This window comes from Entelurus aequoreus, linkage group LG04, assembly GCF_033978785.1.
Source record: "Entelurus aequoreus isolate RoL-2023_Sb linkage group LG04, RoL_Eaeq_v1.1, whole genome shotgun sequence".
Classification (NCBI taxonomy): Eukaryota; Metazoa; Chordata; class Actinopteri; order Syngnathiformes; family Syngnathidae; genus Entelurus; species Entelurus aequoreus.
The window spans coordinates 1,397,367-1,418,853 of NC_084734.1; the positions used below are offsets into that span (position 1 = coordinate 1,397,367).

At 37.9% G+C, this 21,487-nt stretch overlaps 1 protein-coding gene across 1 annotated transcript in view; it reads right to left on the reverse strand.

The window, feature by feature from the left end:
• Window positions 1-17,360: 17,360 nt before the first annotated feature.
• The window catches only part of cenpi (centromere protein I), a 42,491-nt gene continuing 38,364 nt past the window's right edge, over window positions 17,361-21,487 (reverse strand). The window contains exons 19-20 of the mRNA XM_062043997.1: window positions 17,822-17,863; window positions 17,361-17,757 (exon numbers count right to left, since the gene is read on the reverse strand). Of these exons, the coding sequence (XP_061899981.1) occupies window positions 17,632-17,757; window positions 17,822-17,863 (168 nt within the window). The 3' untranslated portion in view covers window positions 17,361-17,631. The remainder of the gene's footprint in view (window positions 17,758-17,821; window positions 17,864-21,487) is intronic.

A 21,487-nucleotide genomic window follows, 5' to 3' on the forward strand; every position in this document is an offset into this window, starting at 1 on the left:
GATCCAACACATCCAACTAGTCTGCACCACACTGGATCCAACACATCCAACTAGTCTGCACCACACTGGATCCAACACATCCATAACATGTCTACTGACAGATATAAGTTAGAGGTATACACTACTTTGCATAAAGAATGTCAACAGCGGAGGATGCATGTGCATGTACGAGCCAGTCTGCCCCACAACAAGAGGACAGAGAAAAAGAAGGAACTTTTGGCAACAACTGAATGAAAATGTTGAAAAACATGGAGGCAAATTCCAAAGGAATGAAGGATCCCAGCAGGCACAAGACATTGAAACCAGATTTAGAACTTAGTCAGTCCTGACACTGAGCAAGTCCAACATAACGTTACATACTGCATGCTCCTCTATTTATGTATGTACTGCATGCTCCTCTATTCATGTATGTACTGCATGCTCCTCTATTCATGTATGTACTGCATGCTCCTCTATTCATGTATGTACTGCATGCTCCTCTATTCATGTATGTACTGCATGCTTCTCTATTCATGTGTACTGCATGCTCCTCTATTCATGTGTACTGCATGCTCCTCTATTCATGTATGTACTGCATGCTCCTCTATTCATGTATGTACTGCATGCTCCTCTATTCATGTATGTACTGCATGCTCCTCTATTCATGTGTACTGCATGCTCCTCTATTCATGTATGTGCTGCATGCGCCTCTATTCATGTATGTACTGCATGCGCCTCTATTCATGTATGTACTGCATGCACCTCTATTCATGTATGTACTGCATGCTCCTCTATTCATGTATGTACTGCATGCTCCTCTATTCATGTGTACTGCATGCTTCTCTATTCATGCATGTACTGCATGCGCCTCTATTCATGTATGTACTGCATGCTCCTCTATTCATGTATGTACTGCATGCGCCTCTATTCATGTATGTACTGCATGCTCCTCTATTCATGTATGTACTGCATGCGCCTCTATTCATGTGTACTGCATGCTCCTCTATTCATGTATGTACTGCATGCTCCTCTATTCATGTGTACTGCATGCTCCTCTATTCATGTATGTACTGCATGCGCCTCTATTCATGTATGTACTGCATGCTCCTCTATTCATGCATGTACTGCATGCGCCTCTATTCATGTATATACTGCATGCTCCTCTATTCATGTATGTACTGCATGCACCTCTATTCATGTATGTACTGCATGCGCCTCTATTCATGTATGTACTGCATGCGCCTCTATTCATGTATGTACTGCATGCTCCTCTATTCATGCATGTACTGCATGCTTCTCTATTCATGTATATACTGCATGCTCCTCTATTCATGCATGTACTGCATGCTCCTCTATTCATGTATGTACTGCATGCTCCTCTATTCATGTATGTACTGCATGCTCCTCTATTCATGTATGTACTGCATGTTCCTCTATTCATGTATGTACTGCATGCTCCTCTATTCATGCATGTACTGCATGCTCCTCTATTCATGTATGTACTGCATGCTCCTCTATTCATGTATGTACTGCATGCTCCTCTATTCATGTATGTACTGCATGCTCCTCTATTCATGTGTACTGCATGCTTCTCTATTCATGCATGTACTGCATGCTCCTCTATTCATGTATGTACTGCATGCTCCTCTATTCATGTGTGTACTGCATGCTCCTCTATTCATGTGTGTACTGCATGCTCCTCTATTCATGTGTGTACTGCATGCTCCTCTAATCATGTGTACTGCATGCTCCTCTATTCATGCATGTACTGCATGCTCCTCTATTCATGTATGTACTGCATGCTCCTCTATTCATGTATATACTGCATGCTCCTCTATTCATGTATGTACTGCATGCTCCTCTATTCATGTGTACTGCATGTTCCTCTATTCATGTATGTACTGCATGCTCCTCTATTCCTGCATGTACTGCATGCTCCTCTATTCATGTATGTACTGCATGCTCCTCTATTCATGTGTACTGCATGTTCCTCTATTCATGTATGTACTGCATGCTCCTCTATTCCTGCATGTACTGCATGCTCCTCTATTCATGTATGTACTGCATGCTCCTCTATTCATGTATGTACTGCATGCTCCTCTATTCCTGCATGTACTGCATGCTTCTCTATTCATGTGTACTGCATGCTCCTCTATTCATGTATGTACTGCATACTCCTCTATTCATGTATGTACTGCATGCTCCTCTATTCATGCATGTACTGCATGCTCCTCTATTCATGTATGTACTGCATGCTCCTCTATTCATGCATGTACTGCATGCTCCTCTATTCATGTGTACTGCATGCTCCTCTATTCATGTATGTACTGCATGCTCCTCTATTCATGCATGTACTGCATGCTCCTCTATTCATGTATGTACTGCATGCTCCTCTATTCATGTATGTACTGCATGCTCCTCTATTCATGTATGTACTGCATGCTCCTCTATTCATGTATGTACTGCATGCTCCTCTATTCATGCATGTACTGCATGCACCTCTATTCATGTATGTACTGCATGCTCCTCTATTCATGTATGTACTGCATGCGCCTCTATTCATGTATGTACTGCATGCACCTCTATTCATGTATGTACTGCATGCTCCTCTATTCATGTATGTACTGCATGCTCCTCTATTCATGTATGTACTGCATGCTCCTCTATTCATGTGTACTGCATGTTCCTCTATTCATGTATGTACTGCATGCTCCTCTATTCCTGCATGTACTGCATGCTCCTCTATTCCTGCATGTACTACATGCTCCTCTATTCATGTATGTACTGCATGCTCCTCTATTCATGTATGTACTGCATGCTCCTCTATTCCTGCATGTACTGCATGCTTCTCTATTCATGTGTACTGCATGCTCCTCTATTCATGTATGTACTGCATGCTCCTCTATTCATGCATGTACTGCATGCTCCTCTATTCATGTATGTACTGCATGCTCCTCTATTCATGCATGTACTGCATGCTCCTCTATTCATGTGTACTGCATGCTCCTCTATTCATGTATGTACTGCATGCTCCTCTATTCATGCATGTACTGCATGCTCCTCTATTCATGTATGTACTGCATGCTCCTCTATTCATGTATGTACTGCATGTTCCTCTATTCATGTATGTACTGCATGCTCCTCTATTCCTGCATGTACTGCATGCTTCTCTATTCATGTGTACTGCATGCTCCTCTATTCATGTATGTACTGCATGCTCCTCTATTCATGTATGTACTGCATGCTCCTCTATTCATGTGTGTACTGCATGCGCCTCTATTCATGTATGTACTGCATGCTCCTCTATTCATGTATGTACTGCATGCTCCTCTATTCATGTATGTACTGCATGCTCCTCTATTCATGTATGTACTGCATGCTCCTCTATTCATGTATGTGCTGCATGCTCCTCTATTCATGTATGTACTGCATGCTCCTCTATTCATGTATGTACTGCATGCTCCTCTATTCATGCATGTACTGCATGCTTCTCTATTCATGTGTACTGCATGCTCCTCTATTCATGTATGTACTGCATGCTTCTCTATTCATGTGTACTGCATGCTCCTCTATTCATGTGTACTGCATGCTCCTCATGTCCTGTCAAGACAGTAAAATGTTGTCGCTGCAGGAGAAGATGAGAAAGAAAAGTTGCAGCATCAGCAGACTTCTACATCTTCTATGTGTTTATTTCCTACATGTCCTTATATGGCCAAGGACGGAAGAAAGACGTCAAGTAAAATGTTGTCGCTGCACGAGAAGATGAAAGAAAAGTTGCAGCATCAGCAGAAAAGCAGCTTTGAGGTGCAGAGCGAGAAGAAGCAACAAGGAGCATCCATCATCCAGCATCTCTCATCCAGCATCCAGCATCCAGCATCCATCAGCAGTCTTACCTTCTTGCAGCTGCGGAGCAGAAGCTTCGGACTCTCCCCGGACGTGGTGGCCCCTCAGCGGCCGCGAGAGATCCGCGAAGGCTGGAGGACGAAGAGCGTCGTCCGCCGCGGTGTCACGTGACCACACTGGAGCGCGTCGTCCTTTCCGGGAGAGAGAAGACAGGAGTTTCCCGGGAAAGATGCGTCATGAGCCGGGAAAAGAGAGTGAGAGCGCGCGGAGGTTGGCGTCTTCTCCGCGTGCGTGTGTGCGTGCGCGCGCTCGTGTGTGTGTGTGCGCGCGTCTCCAGCTGGGAGATTTACAACTTCAAGCCCCGCCCACACTGGATGTGAGACAGGCAGCAGCCTGATCAATAATCAATAATAGAAGTTGTACTCACACCTGTGGTGAGCAAAGATATACACTTTACAAAGATATACTTCATGTTTATGTTGAAGATATACTTCATGTTTATGTTGAAGATATACTTCATGTTTATGTTGAAGATGTACTTCATGTTTATGTTGAAGATATACTTCATGTTTATGTTGAAGATATACTTCATGTTTATGTTGAAGATATACTTCATGTTTATGTTGAAGATATACTTCATGTTTATGTTGAAGATATACTTCATGTTTATGTTGAAGATATACTTCATGTTTATGTTGAAGATATACGTCATGTTTATGTTGAAGATATACTTCATGTTTATGTTGAAGATATACTTCATGTTTATGTTGAAGATGTACTTCATGTTTATGTTGAAGATATACTTCATGTTTATGTTGAAGATATACTTCATGTTTATGTTGAAGATATACTTCATGTTTATGTTGAAGATATACTTCATGTTTATGTTGAAGATATACTTCATGTTTATGTTGAAGATGTACTTCATGTTTATGTTGAAGATATACTTCATGTTTATGTTGAAGATGTACTTCATGTTTATGTTGAAGATATACTTCATGTTTATGTTGAAGATATACTTCATGTTTCCACAACTTTCATGGATGGTCAACACATGTAGGGAAGGCCAGGGTGGTAGAGTCCTCCCTGAGGGGCGCCTCATGGACGATGGGGGGAAAAAAGAAGTATTTGTGATCACTTGCGTATCAACATAGTCCTTAAACCCAGGTGCTCAGACCAAGTCCTGGGATCTGATCCCAAAACTCAGGTCATGAGGATGTGAGATGATCAGACCAGGATGTACAAAGTGTGGCCCCGGGGCCATTTAGTGCCCACAGATCTATTTATATCCACCTGCTGCCATTTTAAATATATATTACACAAGTAATCAAAAGGTGGAATAAAAGAGCAAACAAGTGTAATGTAGCCATCAATTGTTGTCATTTTCACTGATAAACACAAAGTTGTCATGTAAGTATTTATTTTACTTTGAAACACTCATTATCATGTAATATTTTACTTTGAAACACTCATTATCATGTATTATTTCACTTTGAAACACTCATTATCATGTATTATTTTACTTTGAAACACTCATTATCATGTATTATTTTACTTTGAAACACTCATTATCATGTATTATTTTACTTTGAAACACTCATTATCATGTATTATTTTACTTTGAAACACTCATTATCATGTATTATTTTACTTTGAAACACTCATTATCATGTATTATTTTACTTTGAAACACTCATTGCTCAAACTTCTTCCACCAAGTAGAACCTCAGAACACTTCAAGTACCACCATTATAGTAGTGTAGTAGACCTAAGTATTCATTAAGTACCACCATGGTGACATTATAGTACTGTAGTAGACCTAAGTATTCATTAAGTACCACCATGGTGACATTATAGTAGTGTAGTAGACGTAAGTATTCATTAAGTACCACCATGGTGACATTATAGTACTGTAGTAGACCTAAGTATTCATTAAGTACCACCATGGTGACATTATAGTACTGTAGTAGACCTAAGTATTCATTAAGTACCACCATGGTGACATTATAGTACTGTAGTAGACCTAAGTATTCATTAAGTACCACCATGGTGACATTATAGTAGTGTAGTAGACGTAAGTATTCATTAAGTACCACCATGGTGACATTATAGTACTGTAGTAGACCTAAGTATTCATTAAGTACCACCATGGTGACATTATAGTAGTGTAGTAGACCTAAGTATTCATTAAGTACCACCATGGTGACATTATAGTACTGTAGTAGACCTAAGTATTCATTAAGTACCACCATGGTGACATTATAGTACTGTAGTAGACCTAAGTATTCATTAAGTACCACCATAATGACATTATAGTAGTGTAGTAGACCTAAGTATTCATTAAGTACCACCATGGTGACATTATAGTACTGTAGTAGACCTAAGTATTCATTAAGTACCACCATGGTGACATTATAGTAGTGTAGTAGACCTAAGTATTCATTAAGTACCACCACGGTGACATTATAGTACTGTAGTAGACCTAAGTATTCATTAAGTACCACCATGGTGACATTATAGTACTGTAGTAGACCTAAGTATTCATTAAGTACCACCATGGTGACATTATAGTAGTGTAGTAGACCTAAGTATTCATTAAGTACCACCATGGTGACATTATAGTAGTGTAGTAGACCTAAGTATTCATTAAGTACCACCATAATGACATTATAGTAGTGTAGTAGACCTAAGTATTCATTAAGTACCACCATGGTGACATTATAGTACTGTAGTAGACCTAAGTATTCATTAAGTACCACCATAATGACAACATTAAATACAGTAGTGTAGTAGACCTAAGTATTCATTAAGTACCACCATAATGACAACATTAAATACAGTAGTGTAGTAGACCTAAGTATTCATTAAGTACCACCATAATGACAACATTAAATACAGTAGTGTAGTAGACCTAAGTATTCATTAAGTACCACCATAATGACGACATTAAATACAGTAGTGTAGTAGACCTAAGTATTCATTAAGTACCACCATAATGACAACATTAAATACAGTAGTGTAGTAGACCTAAGTATTCATTAAGTACCACCATAATGACAACATTAAATACAGTAGTGTAGTAGACCTAAGTATTCATTAAGTACCACCATAATGACGACATTAAATACAGTAGTGTAGTAGACCTAAGTATTCATTAAGTACCACCATAATGACAACATTAAATACAGTAGTGTAGTAGACCTAAGTATTCATTAAGTACCACCATAATGACAACATTAAATACAGTAGTGTAGTAGACCTAAGTATTCATTAAGTACCACCATAATGACGACATTAAATACAGTAGTGTAGTAGACCTAAGTATTCATTAAGTACCACCATAATGACAACATTAAATACAGTAGTGTAGTAGACCTAAGTATTCATTAAGTACCACCATAATGACAACATTAAATACAGTAGTGTAGTAGACCTAAGTATTTATTAAGTACCACCATAATGACAACATTAAATACAGTAGTGTAGTAGACCTAAGTATTCATTAAGTACCACCATAATGACAACATTAAATACAGTAGTGTAGTAGACCTAAGTATTTATTAAGTACCACCATAATGACAACATTAAATACAGTAGTGTAGTAGACCTAAGTATTCATTAAGTACCACCATAATGACGACATTAAATACAGTAGTGTAGTAGACCTAAGTATTCATTAAGTACCACCATAATGACAACATTAAATACAGTAGTGTAGTAGACCTAAGTATTCATTAAGTACCACCATAATGACAACATTAAATACAGTAGTGTAGTAGACCTAAGTATTCATTAAGTACCACCATAATGACAACATTAAATACAGTAGTGTAGTAGACCTAAGTATTCAGTAAGTACCACCATAATGACAACATTAAATACAGTAGTGTAGTAGACCTAAGTATTCATTAAGTACCACCATAATGACAACATTAAATACAGTAGTGTAGTAGACCTAAGTATTCATTAAGTACCACCATAATGACAACATTAAATACAGTAGTGTAGTAGACCTAAGTATTCATTAAGTACCACCATAATGACAACATTAAATACAGTAGTGTAGTAGACCTAAGTATTCATTAAGTACCACCATAATGACAACATTAAATACAGTAGTGTAGTAGACCTAAGTATTCATTAAGTACCACAATGATGACATTATAGTAGTGTAGTAGACCTAAGTATTCATTAAGTACCACCATAATGACAACATTAAAATACAGTAGTGTAGTAGACCTAAGTATTTATTGAAAAAAGGCAGAGGTTTTATTGAAGAATTATATTTCATATGTTTGGCCACTGTGACATTACACAGTTTGAACAGTAACACTGTGTTGGAATATTCAGTTATAAAGTGATTGATGAGGATATGAGAGCGTAGTAATAAAACTCCATGAAGATGTTTATGTTGCATCCCTCACACATTTAGTCGGACTTGTTCAAGTTCCATTGCTGCAGACATAATAATGTATCAATGTCTTTAAGAATGACTGACATATTTAAGAATGATTGACATATTTAAGAATGACTGACATATTTAAGAATGACTGACATATTTAAGAATGATTGACATATTTAAGAATGACTGACATATTTAAGAATGATTGACATATTTAAGAATGACTGACATATTTAAGAATGACTGACATATTTAAGAATGATTGACATATTTAAGAATGACTGACATATTTAAGAATGACTGACATATTTAAGAATGTTTGACATATTTAAGAATGACTGACATATTTAAGAATGATTGACATATTTAAGAATGACTGACATATTTAAGAATGACTGACATATTTAAGCTCCAATGACTTCACATCAAATATTACACTGTCAACCTTTTTGGGGGTGAAATATTGCATATGTTGCCTTTTTACCATTAAATAAAGTGTGGACAAAAAGGGCACAAAGAAAACTACAGAAGTTCAAGCATTGAATTTATGTGTAACACTTAATGACTGACAGCCTTGTGGGACCCCAGCACCTGGTACTGATTGGTGGGACCTGGGACTGATTGGTGGGACCCCAGCACCTGGGACTGATTGGTGGGACCTGGGACTGATTGGTGGGACCCCAGCACCTGGGACTGACTGGTGGGACCCCAGCACCTGGGACTGACTGGTGGGACCCCAGCACCTGGGACTGACTGGTGGAACCCCAGCACCTGGGACTGACTGGTGGGACCCCAGCACCTGGGACTGATTGGTGGGACCCCAGCACCTGGGACTGATTGGTGGGACCCCAGCACCTGGGACTGATTGGTGGGACCCCAGGACCTGGGACTGATTGGTGGGACCCCAGGACCTGGGACTGATTGGTGGGACCCCAGCACCTGGGACTGATTGGTGGGACCCCAGGACCTGGGACTGATTGGTGGGACCCCAGCACCTGGGACTGATTGGTGGGACCCCAGCACCTGGGACTGATTGGTGGGACCCCAGGACCTGGGACTGATTGGTGGGACCCCAGCACCTGGGACTGATTGGTGGGACCCCAGCACCTGGGACTGATTGGTGGGACCCCAGGACCTGGGACTGAGGGAACTTTACAATATGTATTGTACTGCTTTCAAAATGAAAAGTATGAAAATGCTTGCACTTGTCTTTGAGTCCCTCAGTGGAACAGCCAATGTTTGAGTTGCTTTCAAATCGTGAGAAGCAGAAATATTTGACATAACATTTACTTCCAGGAAGATGTGCAGATTATTATTATTAAGCCCTAAAATTGGTGATTAATTTTCAAGTTTTTTTTTCTAAATGTGAGCTTCCCAAAAGCTTTTTTTCCCCCATTGTTTTCCTCTTTTAAAAGTAAAACATAAATAGCTAACATTTAAGTCATTTTCACGTGCATTGTTTCATGAATAAAAGCCCAAACAGAATACATTTCAAGGGACATTTGCTTATCACTATAATTATTATTATTATTATGGCAGCAACATTGACTTTCATGCATTATTACTTATCACTATTATTATTATTATTATGGCAGCAACATTGACTTTCATGCATTATTACTTATCACTATTATTATTATTATGGCAGCAACATTGACTTTCATGCATTATTACTTATCACTATTATTATTATGGCAGCAACATTGACTTTCATGCATTATTACTTATCACTATTATTATTATGGCAGCAACATTGACTTTCATGCATTATTACTTATCACTATTATTATTATGGCAGCAACATTGACTTTCATGTATTATTACTTATCACTATTATTATTATTATTATGGCAGCAACATTGACTTTCATGCATTATTACTTATCACTATTATTATTATGGCAGCAACATTGACTTTCATGCATTTTTACTTATCACTATTATGGCAGCAACATTGACTTTCATGCATTATTACTTATCACTATTATTATTATGGCAGCAACATTGACTTTCATGCATTATTACTTATCACTATTATTATTATTATTATGGCAGCAACATTGACTTTCATGCATTATTACTTATCACTATTATTATTATGGCAGCAACATTGACTTTCATGCATTATTACTTATCACTATTATTATTATGGCAGCAACATTGACTTTCATGCATTATTACTTATCACTATTATTATTATGGCAGCAACATTGACTTTCATGCATTATTACTTATCACTATTATTATTATTATTATGGCAGCAACATTGACTTTCATGCATTATTACTTATCACTATTATTATTATGGCAGCAACATTGACTTTCATGCATTATTACTTATCACTATTATTATTATGGCAGCAACATTGACTTTCATGCATTATTACGTATCACTATTATTATTATAATTATGGCAGCAACATTGACTTTCATGCATTATTACTTATCACTATTATTATTATGGCAGCAACATTGACTTTCATGCATTATTACGTATCACTATTATTATTATAATTATGGCAGCAACATTGACTTTCATGCATTATTACTTATCACTATTATTATTATGGCAGAAACATTGACTTTCATGCATTATTACTTATCACTATTATTATTATGGCAGCAACATTGACTTTCATGCATTATTACTTATCACTATTATTATTATTATTATGGCAGCAACATTGACTTTCATGCATTATTACTTATCACTATTATTATTATGGCAGCAACATTGACTTTCATGCATTATTACTTATCACTATTATTATTATGGCAGCAACATTGACTTTCAGGCATTATTACTTATCACTATTATTATTATGGCAGCAACATTGACTTTCATGCATTATTACTTATCACTATTATTATGGCGGCAACATTGACTTTCATGCATTATTACTTATCACTATTATTATTATGGCAGCAACATTGACTTTCATGCATTATTACTTATCACTATTATTATGGCAGCAACATTGACTTTCAGGCATTATTACTTATCACTATTATTATTATGGCAGCAACATTGACTTTCATGCATTATTACTTATCACTATTATTATTATTATTATGGCAGCAACATTGACTTTCAGGCATTATTACTTATCACTATTATTATTATGGCAGCAACATTGACTTTCATGCATTATTACTTATCACTATTATTATGGCAGCAACATTGACTTTCAGGCATTATTACTTATCACTATTATTATTATGGCAGCAACATTGACTTTCATGCATTATTACTTATCACTATTATTATTATTATTATGGCAGCAACATTGACTTTCAGGCATTATTACTTATCACTATTATTATTATGGCAGCAACATTGACTTTCATGCATTATTACTTATCACTATTATTATTATGGCAGCAACATTGACTTTCATGCATTATTACTTATCACTATTATTATTATTATTATGGCAGCAACATTGACTTTCATGCATTATTACTTATCACTATTATTATTATGGCAGCAACATTGACTTTCATGCATTATTACTTATCACTATTATTATTATGGCAGCAACATTGACTTTCATGCATTACTACTTATCACTATTATTATTATTATTATGGCAGCAACATTGACTTTCATGCATTATTTCTGACATTTCACATTGAAAAGAAAAACACAGTGAAGGTCACAGAGGGAAAATGTCAGCTTCTCACAAACTGCTGTAAAAACATTTTCCTTCCACTTTAAATGGGTCAATCTTTTAAAACTACTTCTACCTAAAATAAACAGAGCACATTTTATTTATATTTTGAGGCTGTAAGCCAAGGGTGTCCAAACTTTGGTCCGCGGTCCAAATGCAGCCCGCTGACATCTGCACTGTGGCCCACATGAGTTAGTGCCCACTCATTTTGAAAGACTGCATTTCATTCTGACATTTTGTCGCCATCAAGTGGACAATGCAAGTATTTCCAGTCAATGACCTTTAATTACATTTTGGATGGAACCAATCGCAGCACTTACTTATCCCACTCATTGCAAACAACCTTCCCTAGTCATGGTGCAAAACAAAAACAAAAATCCAACCAACAGACATGGGCACACACAACACAACCTGCTCACTGAACTTAGCACGTACAAAAGCAGGGAAGTTGCCACGTTGTGTAAATGGTCAATAAAAAGAGAATACAACAAATCCTTTTCAACTTATATTCAATTGAATAGACTGCAAAGACAAGATATTTCATGTTCACACTGAGAAATGTGTTATTTTTTGCAAATAATCATGAACTTAGAATTGAATGGCAGCAACACATTGCAAAAAAGGCATTTTTACCAGTGTGTTACATGGCCTTTCCTTTGAACAACACTCAGTAAAGGTTTGGGAACTGAGGAGACACATTTTTGAAGTGCAATTCTTTCCCATTCTTGCTTGATGTACAGCTTAAGTTGTTCAACAGTCTCCCTTCTCATATTTTAGCCTGCACACATTTTCAATGTCTGGACTACAGGCAGGCCAGTCTAGTACCCGCACTCTTTTACTACGCTGTTGTAACACCTGGCTTGGCATTGTCTTGCTGAAATAAGCAGGGGCGTCCAGGATAACGTTGCTTGTAACCTGTATGTACCTTTCAGCATTAATGGTGCCTTCACAGATGTGTAAGTTACCCATGTCTTGGCCACTAATACACCCCCATACCATCACACATGCTGACTTTTACACTTTCACCCTAGAACAGTCCAGATGGTTCTTTTCCTCTTTGGTCCACAGTTTCCAAAAACAATTTGAAATGTGGACTCGTCAGACCCCAGAACACTTTTCCACTTTGCATCAGTCCATCTTAGATGAGCTCGGGCCCAGCGAAGCGTTTCTGGGTGTTGTTGATAAATGGCTTTGGCTTTGCATAGTAAGAGTTTTAACTTGCACTTGATGTACAGCTTAAGTTGTACAGTTTAAGTTGTTCCTGAGCCAATGTGGTGATATCCTTTACACACTGATGTCGCTTTTTGATGCAGTAGCGCCTGAGGGATCCAAGGTGCGTAATATCATGGCTTACGTGCAGTGATTTCTCCACATTCTCTGAACCTTTTGATGATATTACGGAGCGTAGATGGTGAAATCCCTCAATTCCTTGCAATAGCTGCTTGAGAAATGTTGTTCTTCAACAATTTGCTCAGGCATTTTTGACAAAGTGGTGACCCTCGCCCCGTCCTCAACTTTCTCACTCTTTTTTGCCACTTGTGCCAGCTTTTTTGAAACATGTTGCAGGCATCAAATTCCAAATGAGCTAATATTTGCAAAACATATATCTTAGTATCTTGTCTTTGCAGTCTATTCAATTGAATATAAGTTGAAAAGGATTTGCAAATCATTGTATTCTCTTTTTATTTAACGTGACTGTTATGATTACCAAGGGGATGTGACGGCTCAGACACCAGAGGGCAGTATGTTCAATAATTTATTATATACATAATCAATATATATATAATATAATAATAAACAATACATCTAAAACTATAGAATGGAGTGTGTGACCAAAATACAAGAGTGTGTGGTGTAAGACTATGTGTGTAGATATCTGAAGTGTGTTACCTAGTGTAGTTGAGAAAGTAGTCAAGTCCAAAGAGGGCAGGGCAAAAGGGGTCCAAGATCCGCAAAGTGTCCGTGGGGCAGAGAGAGAGACGTCAGTGTCCGGGGGCGAGCGAGGAGTCTGGAAACGAGGGAGGCTGTCGAGATCCAGGGCAACGGAAGGGAAACACTGCGGAAACACGGGAGAACAAACAAGGATGTCAGACACGAGGGGAAAGCGCAGAGAGAGAGAGAGAGAGAGAAAGAGCATAAGCCTTACGGTATCCAAAGGGTAAACTAAGTTCCCGCGTGCATCCTTGGGTCCCCTGGTCCTTTATACAGCTCGCCCTCATCAGTCCCAGGTGTGCAGATTGCAATTGTGTGCAGGCTTGTCGCTGCGTGGGCGTGTCCGGGTGAGCAGTCAAGAGGAGGAACTGTGACACTCAGTTGCAGGAGGGAAGCGGGTTCGAATCCGCGCCGTGACAGTGACAATTTCACTGCTTTCGGGGTTTCTACTATAAACAATGTCCGTGCACCATAAAAAAAATGACTCCCATTTAAATCCATTTCAAAGCATGATGGGAAAAATGCATAACACTCTCCACACTTATCCATGTTTGGCGCATTTTAGCTGCTTGATGTTTCTGATTGATTACAAAACTTTCAATCAATCAATCAATCAATGTTTATTTATATAGCCCTAAATCACAAGTGTCTCAAAGGGCTGTACAAGCCACAACGACAGGTTATCAAGGAAGCAAACAAGGAAGGAGCCAAGCTTTTACATACTCTTAATATCCAACTATATATATTATGTACATTTATATATACACACACACATATATAAATATATATAAGTATATATATATATATATATATATATATATAATATGTATATATATATATATATATATATATATATATATATATATATATATATATATATATATATATATATATATATATATATATATATATATATATATATATATATATATATATATATATGTATGTGTGGGGAAAAAAATCACAAGACTATTTCATCTCTACAGGCCTGTTTCATGAGGGGTTTTCCTCAATCCTCCTGAGGATTGAGGAAAACCCCTCATGAAACAGGCCTGTAGAGATGAAATAGTCTTGTGATTTTTTTCCCCACACATACATATTACGCTCTACCACGGTATCAAGCACTATTTTTTTGGATAATCTAATTAAGACATATATATATATATATATATATATATATATATATATATATATATATATATATATATATATATATATATATATATATACACATACATACATACAACAAGGCTTTCTGCTATTGACCAAATATTTTTAGCCCAATGCAACCCCCAAGTCAAAAAATTGGACAGCCCTGCTTTAAACCCTCTAAAAGGCCAGTATGTTTATTCAACTGTTGTTGTTTTTTAAATCAGGTGAAAACCATCTGATGTAAAAACACTTTACAGTCACATCATTACATTTGTACAAAAGAGTGAACAGGTAGTTCTAGCTCAAGAGTAATTTATGATTTAAAGGGGTGGGATTAAATAAGTGTAAACTTCTTCTTACTCCTTTTCAAATATGTAAAAAAAATAAATAAAAAATAAAGTCCATTGCTCATTTGTTTATTTATTTTTTCGTTTTCTATTCTCCATTGTTTTCATTTTGTTATAAAGCTGTTAAGGCTTTAGCACTATATTGGATCAGGTTTGCTCTTGTTTTTTTGCATATTTTAAATAAAAAATATATCAAATCAAATCATTACACACAGCTATGCTGGCCACAAGAGGTGTAAAACTTTGCTGCGTGCTTTACATGGGAAGAAATAGCACCATCTGGTGGCCAAATAAATAAATCATTAACTGGAAGCCAGTAGTCCCAAATTGAAATCTTAACATCCATCCATCCATCCATTTTCTACCACTTGTCCCTTTCGGGGTCGCTGGAGCCTATCTCAGCTGCATTCGGGCGGAAGGCGGGGTACACCCAGGACAAGTCACCACTTCATCACAGGGCCAACACAGACAGACCATTTAGTGTTGCCAATCAACCTATCCCCAGGTGCATGTCTTTGGAGGTGGGAGGAAGCCGTAAAGACTAGTATTTGTTTTATGTTTGGATGAATGCGGGGTTAAAGCTGGTTTCAATCTGACATATTGAACTAATGTGTTGATTTTCATGTCGTTTTAGGGGAAATGGAAGTATAAAAATTAGGGATGTCCGACAATGGCTTTTTGCCGATATCCGATATTCCGATATTGTCCAACTCTTTAATTACCGATATCAACCGATACCGATATCAACCGATATATACAGTCGTGGAATTAACACATTATTATGTCTAATTTGGACAACCAGGTATGGTGAAGATAAGGTACTTTTGAAAAAAATTTATAAAATAAAATAAGATAAATAAATTAAAAACATTTTCTTGAATAAAAAAGAAAGTACAACAATATAAAAACAGTTACATAGAAACTAGTAATGAATGAAAATGAGTAACATTAACTGTTAAAGGTTAGTATTAGGGATACTAGTTAAAGGTTAGTACTAGGGATACTAGATAACCGATAAATGCGTTAAAATGTAATATCGGAAATTATCTGTATCGTTTTTTTTATTATCTGTATCGTTTTTTAAAAAAAAATTTTTTATTAAATCAACATAAAAAACACAAGATACACTTACAATTAGTGCACCAACCCAAAAAACCTCCCTCCCCCATTTACACTCATTCACACAAAAGGGTTGTTTCTTTCTGTTATTAATATTCTGCTTCCTACATTATATATCAATATATATCAATACAGTCTGCAAGGGATACAGTCCGTAAGCACACATGATTGTGCGTGCTGCTGCTCCACTAATAGTACTAACCTTTAACAGTTAATTTTACTCATTTTCATTCATTACTAGTTTCTATGTAACTGTTTTTATATTGTTTTACTTTCTTTTTTTATTCAAGAAAATGTTTTTAATTTAGTTATCTTATTTTATTATTATTTTTAAAAAGTACCTTATCTTCACCATACCTGGTTGTCCAAATTAGGCATAATAATGTGTTAATTCCATGACTGCATATATCGGTTGATATCGGTATCGGTTGATATCGGTATCGGTAATTAAAGAGTTGTACAATATCGGAATATCGGATATCGGCAAAAAGCCATTATCGGACATCCCTAGTTAGTACTATTAGTGGATCAGCAGCACGCACAATCATGTGTGCTTACGGACTGTATCCCTTGCAGACTGTATTGATATATATTGATATATAATGTAGGATCCAGAATATTAATAACAGAAAGAAACAACCCTTTTGTGTGAATGAGGAGGGAGGTTTTTTGGGTTGGTGCATTAATTGTAAGTGTATATTGTGTTTTTTATGTTGATTTAATTAAAAAAAAAAAAAATTAAAAAAAAAAAAAAAAACGATACCGATAATAAAAAAAAACGATACCGATAATTTCCGATGTTATATTTTAACGCATTTATCGGCCGATGTTATCGGACATCCCTAATAAAAATGTTTATAAAGGAAGATTGTTTGACAAATGACACCTACAGTCAAGGCAAGAAGAAATATTGGCATGTTGAGAAGTGGAGTGCCATATAAAGTGTCTTCTTCATCCTTCCTGTCAAGAAGCACAAGGTTATCATTTCTGCAGATGCCAGCTGGATTTTATTGGCATGGAAAGTGTTTGTTCCCAACAACAAGAGTTGGACAACACTTGAAACACTGCAGTCAATGAATGGACTAGAATAAAAAGAACAAATAATTTATGTCCGTAAAAAGATACTCAGAAGCTTACTTGCAGAAGCATCTGATGAGATATGTACAAGTCCTTTCTAAAAGAAAAGTCTATCCTTGCTGCTGCTGTGACAGAGCAGTCTTGTCCTGGCTGATGTTGGTGAGAGTAAAGTGTCGCAGGCCGTGGTAACCCTGCATGTACAGGTACTCCTGGTACCAGCTCCATGGACTGGGACGCTGCAACACACACACACACCTGCGGTCATATCTGTCACGGCACATTTAATATGAGCCCTCTTACCTTTAAGGAAGTGAGATCCATGACTTTTCTCTCAGGCCAACACTGATAAAGAGAGAGAGGATTCATTTCACACTAAATCTCACTGCTGGATGCTGTGGTTAGTGTGTGTGTGTATTATTAAACATGTCTCATGCTGCTGACATCCATAATAAAGAAGCTCACTTTGCTATGAATATACCTTGTATGAAAGCTACATGAACACTGCTTTCCACAGGTGTGTCGGCACACACTGGAAGTGCACTAAATATACTCCCTCCCAGTCTTCTTCTCTCTGGAAGTGCACAAAATATACTCCCTCCCAGTCTTCTTCTCTCTGGAAGTGCACTAAATATACTCCCTCCCAGTCTTCTTGTCTCTGGAAGTGCACAAAATATACTCCCTCCAAGTCTTCTTCTCTCTGGAAGTGCACTAAATATACTCCCTCCCAGTCTTCTTCTCTCTGGAAGTGCACTAAATATACTCCCTCCAAGTCTTCTACTCTCTGGAAGTGCACAAAATATACTCCCTCCCAGTCTTCTACTCTCTGGAAGTGCACAAAATATACTCCCTCCCAGTCTTCTTGTCTCTGGAAGTGCACAAAATATACTCCCTCCCAGTCTTCTTCTCTCTGGAAGTGCACTAAATATACTCCCTCCCAGTCTTCTTCTCTCTGGAAGTGCACTAAATATACTCCCTCCCAGTCTTCTTCTCTCTGGAAGTGCACTAAATATACTCCCTCCAAGTCTTCTACTCTCTGGAAGTGCACAAAATATACTCCCTCCCAGTCTTCTACTCTCTGGAAGTGCACAAAATATACTCCCTCCCAGTCTTCTTGTCTCTGGAAGTGCACTAAATATACTCCCTCTCAGTCTTCTTCTCTCTGGAAGTGCACTAAATATACTCCCTCCAAGTCTTCTACTCTCTGGAAGTGCACAAAATATACTCCCTCCCAGTCTTCTACTCTCTGGAAGTGCACAAAATATACTCCCTCCCAGTCTTCTTGTCTCTGGAAGTGCACAAAATATACCCCCTCCAAGTCTTCTTCTCTCTGGAAGTGCACTAAATATACTCCCTCCCAGTCTTCTTCTCTCTGGAAGTGCACTAAATATACTCCCTCCCAGTCTTCTTCTCTTTGGAAGTGCACTAAATATACTACCTCCCAGTCTTCTTCTCTCCGGAAGTGCACTAAATATACTCCCTCCCAGTCTTCTTCTCTTTGGAAGTGCACTAAATATACTCCCTCCAAGTCTTCTACTCTCTGGAAGTGCACAAAATATACTCCGTCCAAGTCTTCTACTCTCTGGAAGTGCACTAAATATACTCCCTCCCAGTCTTCTTCTCTCTGGAAGTGCACAAAATATACTCCCTCCCAGTCTTCTTCTCTTTGGAAGTGCACTAAATATACTCCCTCCCAGTCTTCTTCTCTCCGGAAGTGCACTAAATATACTCCCTCCCAGTCTTCTTCTCTCTGAAAGTGCACTAAATATACTCCCTCCAAGTCTTCTACTCTCTGGAAGTGCACAAAATATACTCCCTCCAAGTCTTCTACTCTCTGGAAGTGCACTAAATATACTCCCTCCCAGTCTTCTTCTCTCTGGAAGTGCACTAAATATACTCCCTCCCAGTCTTCTTCTCTTTGGAAGTGCTCTAAATATACTCCCTCCCAGTCTTCTTCTCTCTGGTAGTGCACTAAATATACTCCCTCCCAGTCTTCTTCTCTCTGGAAGTGCACTAAATATACTCCCTCCAAGTCTTCTACTCTCTGGAAGTGCACAAAATGGCACACAAGAGCTGTAGGTTGTTGACAGTCTGAAGTTGCATAGAAGGATGGAACAAACATGGAAGTATTTTATATTTTCACTATTAAGTGCTCAACTTCCGCTTAAACCCTTTCGCTCTGTAAAATTGTCAATTAATAAATTCATGGATGTCAAACTTAGACTTAGACAAACTTTATTGATCCACAAGGGAAATTGTGGATAAATAACTGTTAGTTTATTTTGTTGACCACTGACCAAATAAATACTAAACTAAAGTAAAAGTATTTTCTTGCAGACAATGGGTAACACACGTTGCCACGCAAAAGGATACCCACAAAATTAAGGAACATAGATGACCTGTCGAGAAGGAAAATAGCCAAAGTTAGTCCAAGACTGGCCCGCAATGGCTTCCATCTTGAATACGCCGGACCAACATTTATTCAAGTTTTGGCTCTTCTTAGACGTACCGCATCTTTCTTTTCTTCCTCTGATTTCCTCTTTTTCTTTCTTTTAGCAGTATGTGCTGGAATATGTGCTGGTATCTCAAGATGGCGGTGGCTGCAGAGGCTTATGGTAGTAATAGAAGTCTAAGTCTCAAGGAAAGCGCAGGTATTGCCATCTTTACTGAAGACAAGTTTGCAGCGTGCTTGCGCTTCACTATATATTGTGTCAGCCAATGAGGAGGCTCCTTTGTGGGCTCCGCTCACCCCTACTTTCTCTAAAACCTGAGATTGGGTCTAGAGGTTTTTGACCACCAGGAAGACAAGTTATTTTGTCTTCCGGGGTTTTATTTACTAAAATACTTCATTGTAATGCACAGATGTATGATTTTTTTTCAGAAATGTTAAGATATAGCCTACTGTATGATGCTAATAGGATTGTTTTATTAAACAAATATATAACTTAGGTAGCCCAGCTTTAACCGGATTGATAAACTGATCCGGAAAGCCGGCCAAACTATTGGCACGCAGTTGGAGGCGTTTGTGTCAGTGAGGGACAGGAGGACACTGGACAAACTGCTGGCCATCATGGACAATCCTGCCCACCCACTCCACATGACAATTAAGGGACAGCGGAGTTCATACTAAAAACAGGCTCCTTCAACTTCCTTCCCGCCCTGTGCCATTCAAGAACTCCTTCATTCCACACTCCATCCAGCTGTATAATCACTCGCCATACAGCAATAGATGACATCTGCCTATTACCGGACACCTGGGGCCGTACTTATCAAGCTTCATAGAATTACTCCTAAGAAGTCTGCTAAGAGTTGACTTAAGAGTAAATAAATTCTTCGCTGAAAGCTGCACTTAAAAGTTAGTTATCAAGCGTCTTACTCACACTTTCAGCGAAGTGTAGGACTGAATCTTAAGTGTCACACTCAGAGCTGAATTACGACATTACTATGTGCCGTAAACGGAATTTTAGGTGACGTCATTTCTGTGTCCATAGAAATGACCAATCACGGAAGGGAATCCGTTGTCTAAGAATAAAGAAAAATCTTGGAAATATTTAAGTGGACAATGGGAGTGTATATTTTGACAATAAACTACAAAATAATACAAAACAAACTAGTCCCCGCCGGCACTCACGCTACCGCTCCCTCTCTTCTATCGCCCACACACTCACTGACGTCACTCACCTCACGGCCACACACATACGCTACTGTCATAACATTTTCTTTCCAATTCATTAATTAGGCAACTAATTTGAAACTGGTGTGGGTGGCTCTATATATACTAGCCCACTGCAATCGAAAAGTATTAAATATGTGACAAAAATAATATCCGCTCTGTCTAAACGATACCGTTTGATCAGCTGCTCGTCATCAAAAAAAACAAAAACATTGTTCCGTTCCCTGAATGTTCGCGCACGTCTCTCTCGCCTCAGTGCCATCCCCTGCTGGCAACTCCTAACCACTTAAGACACC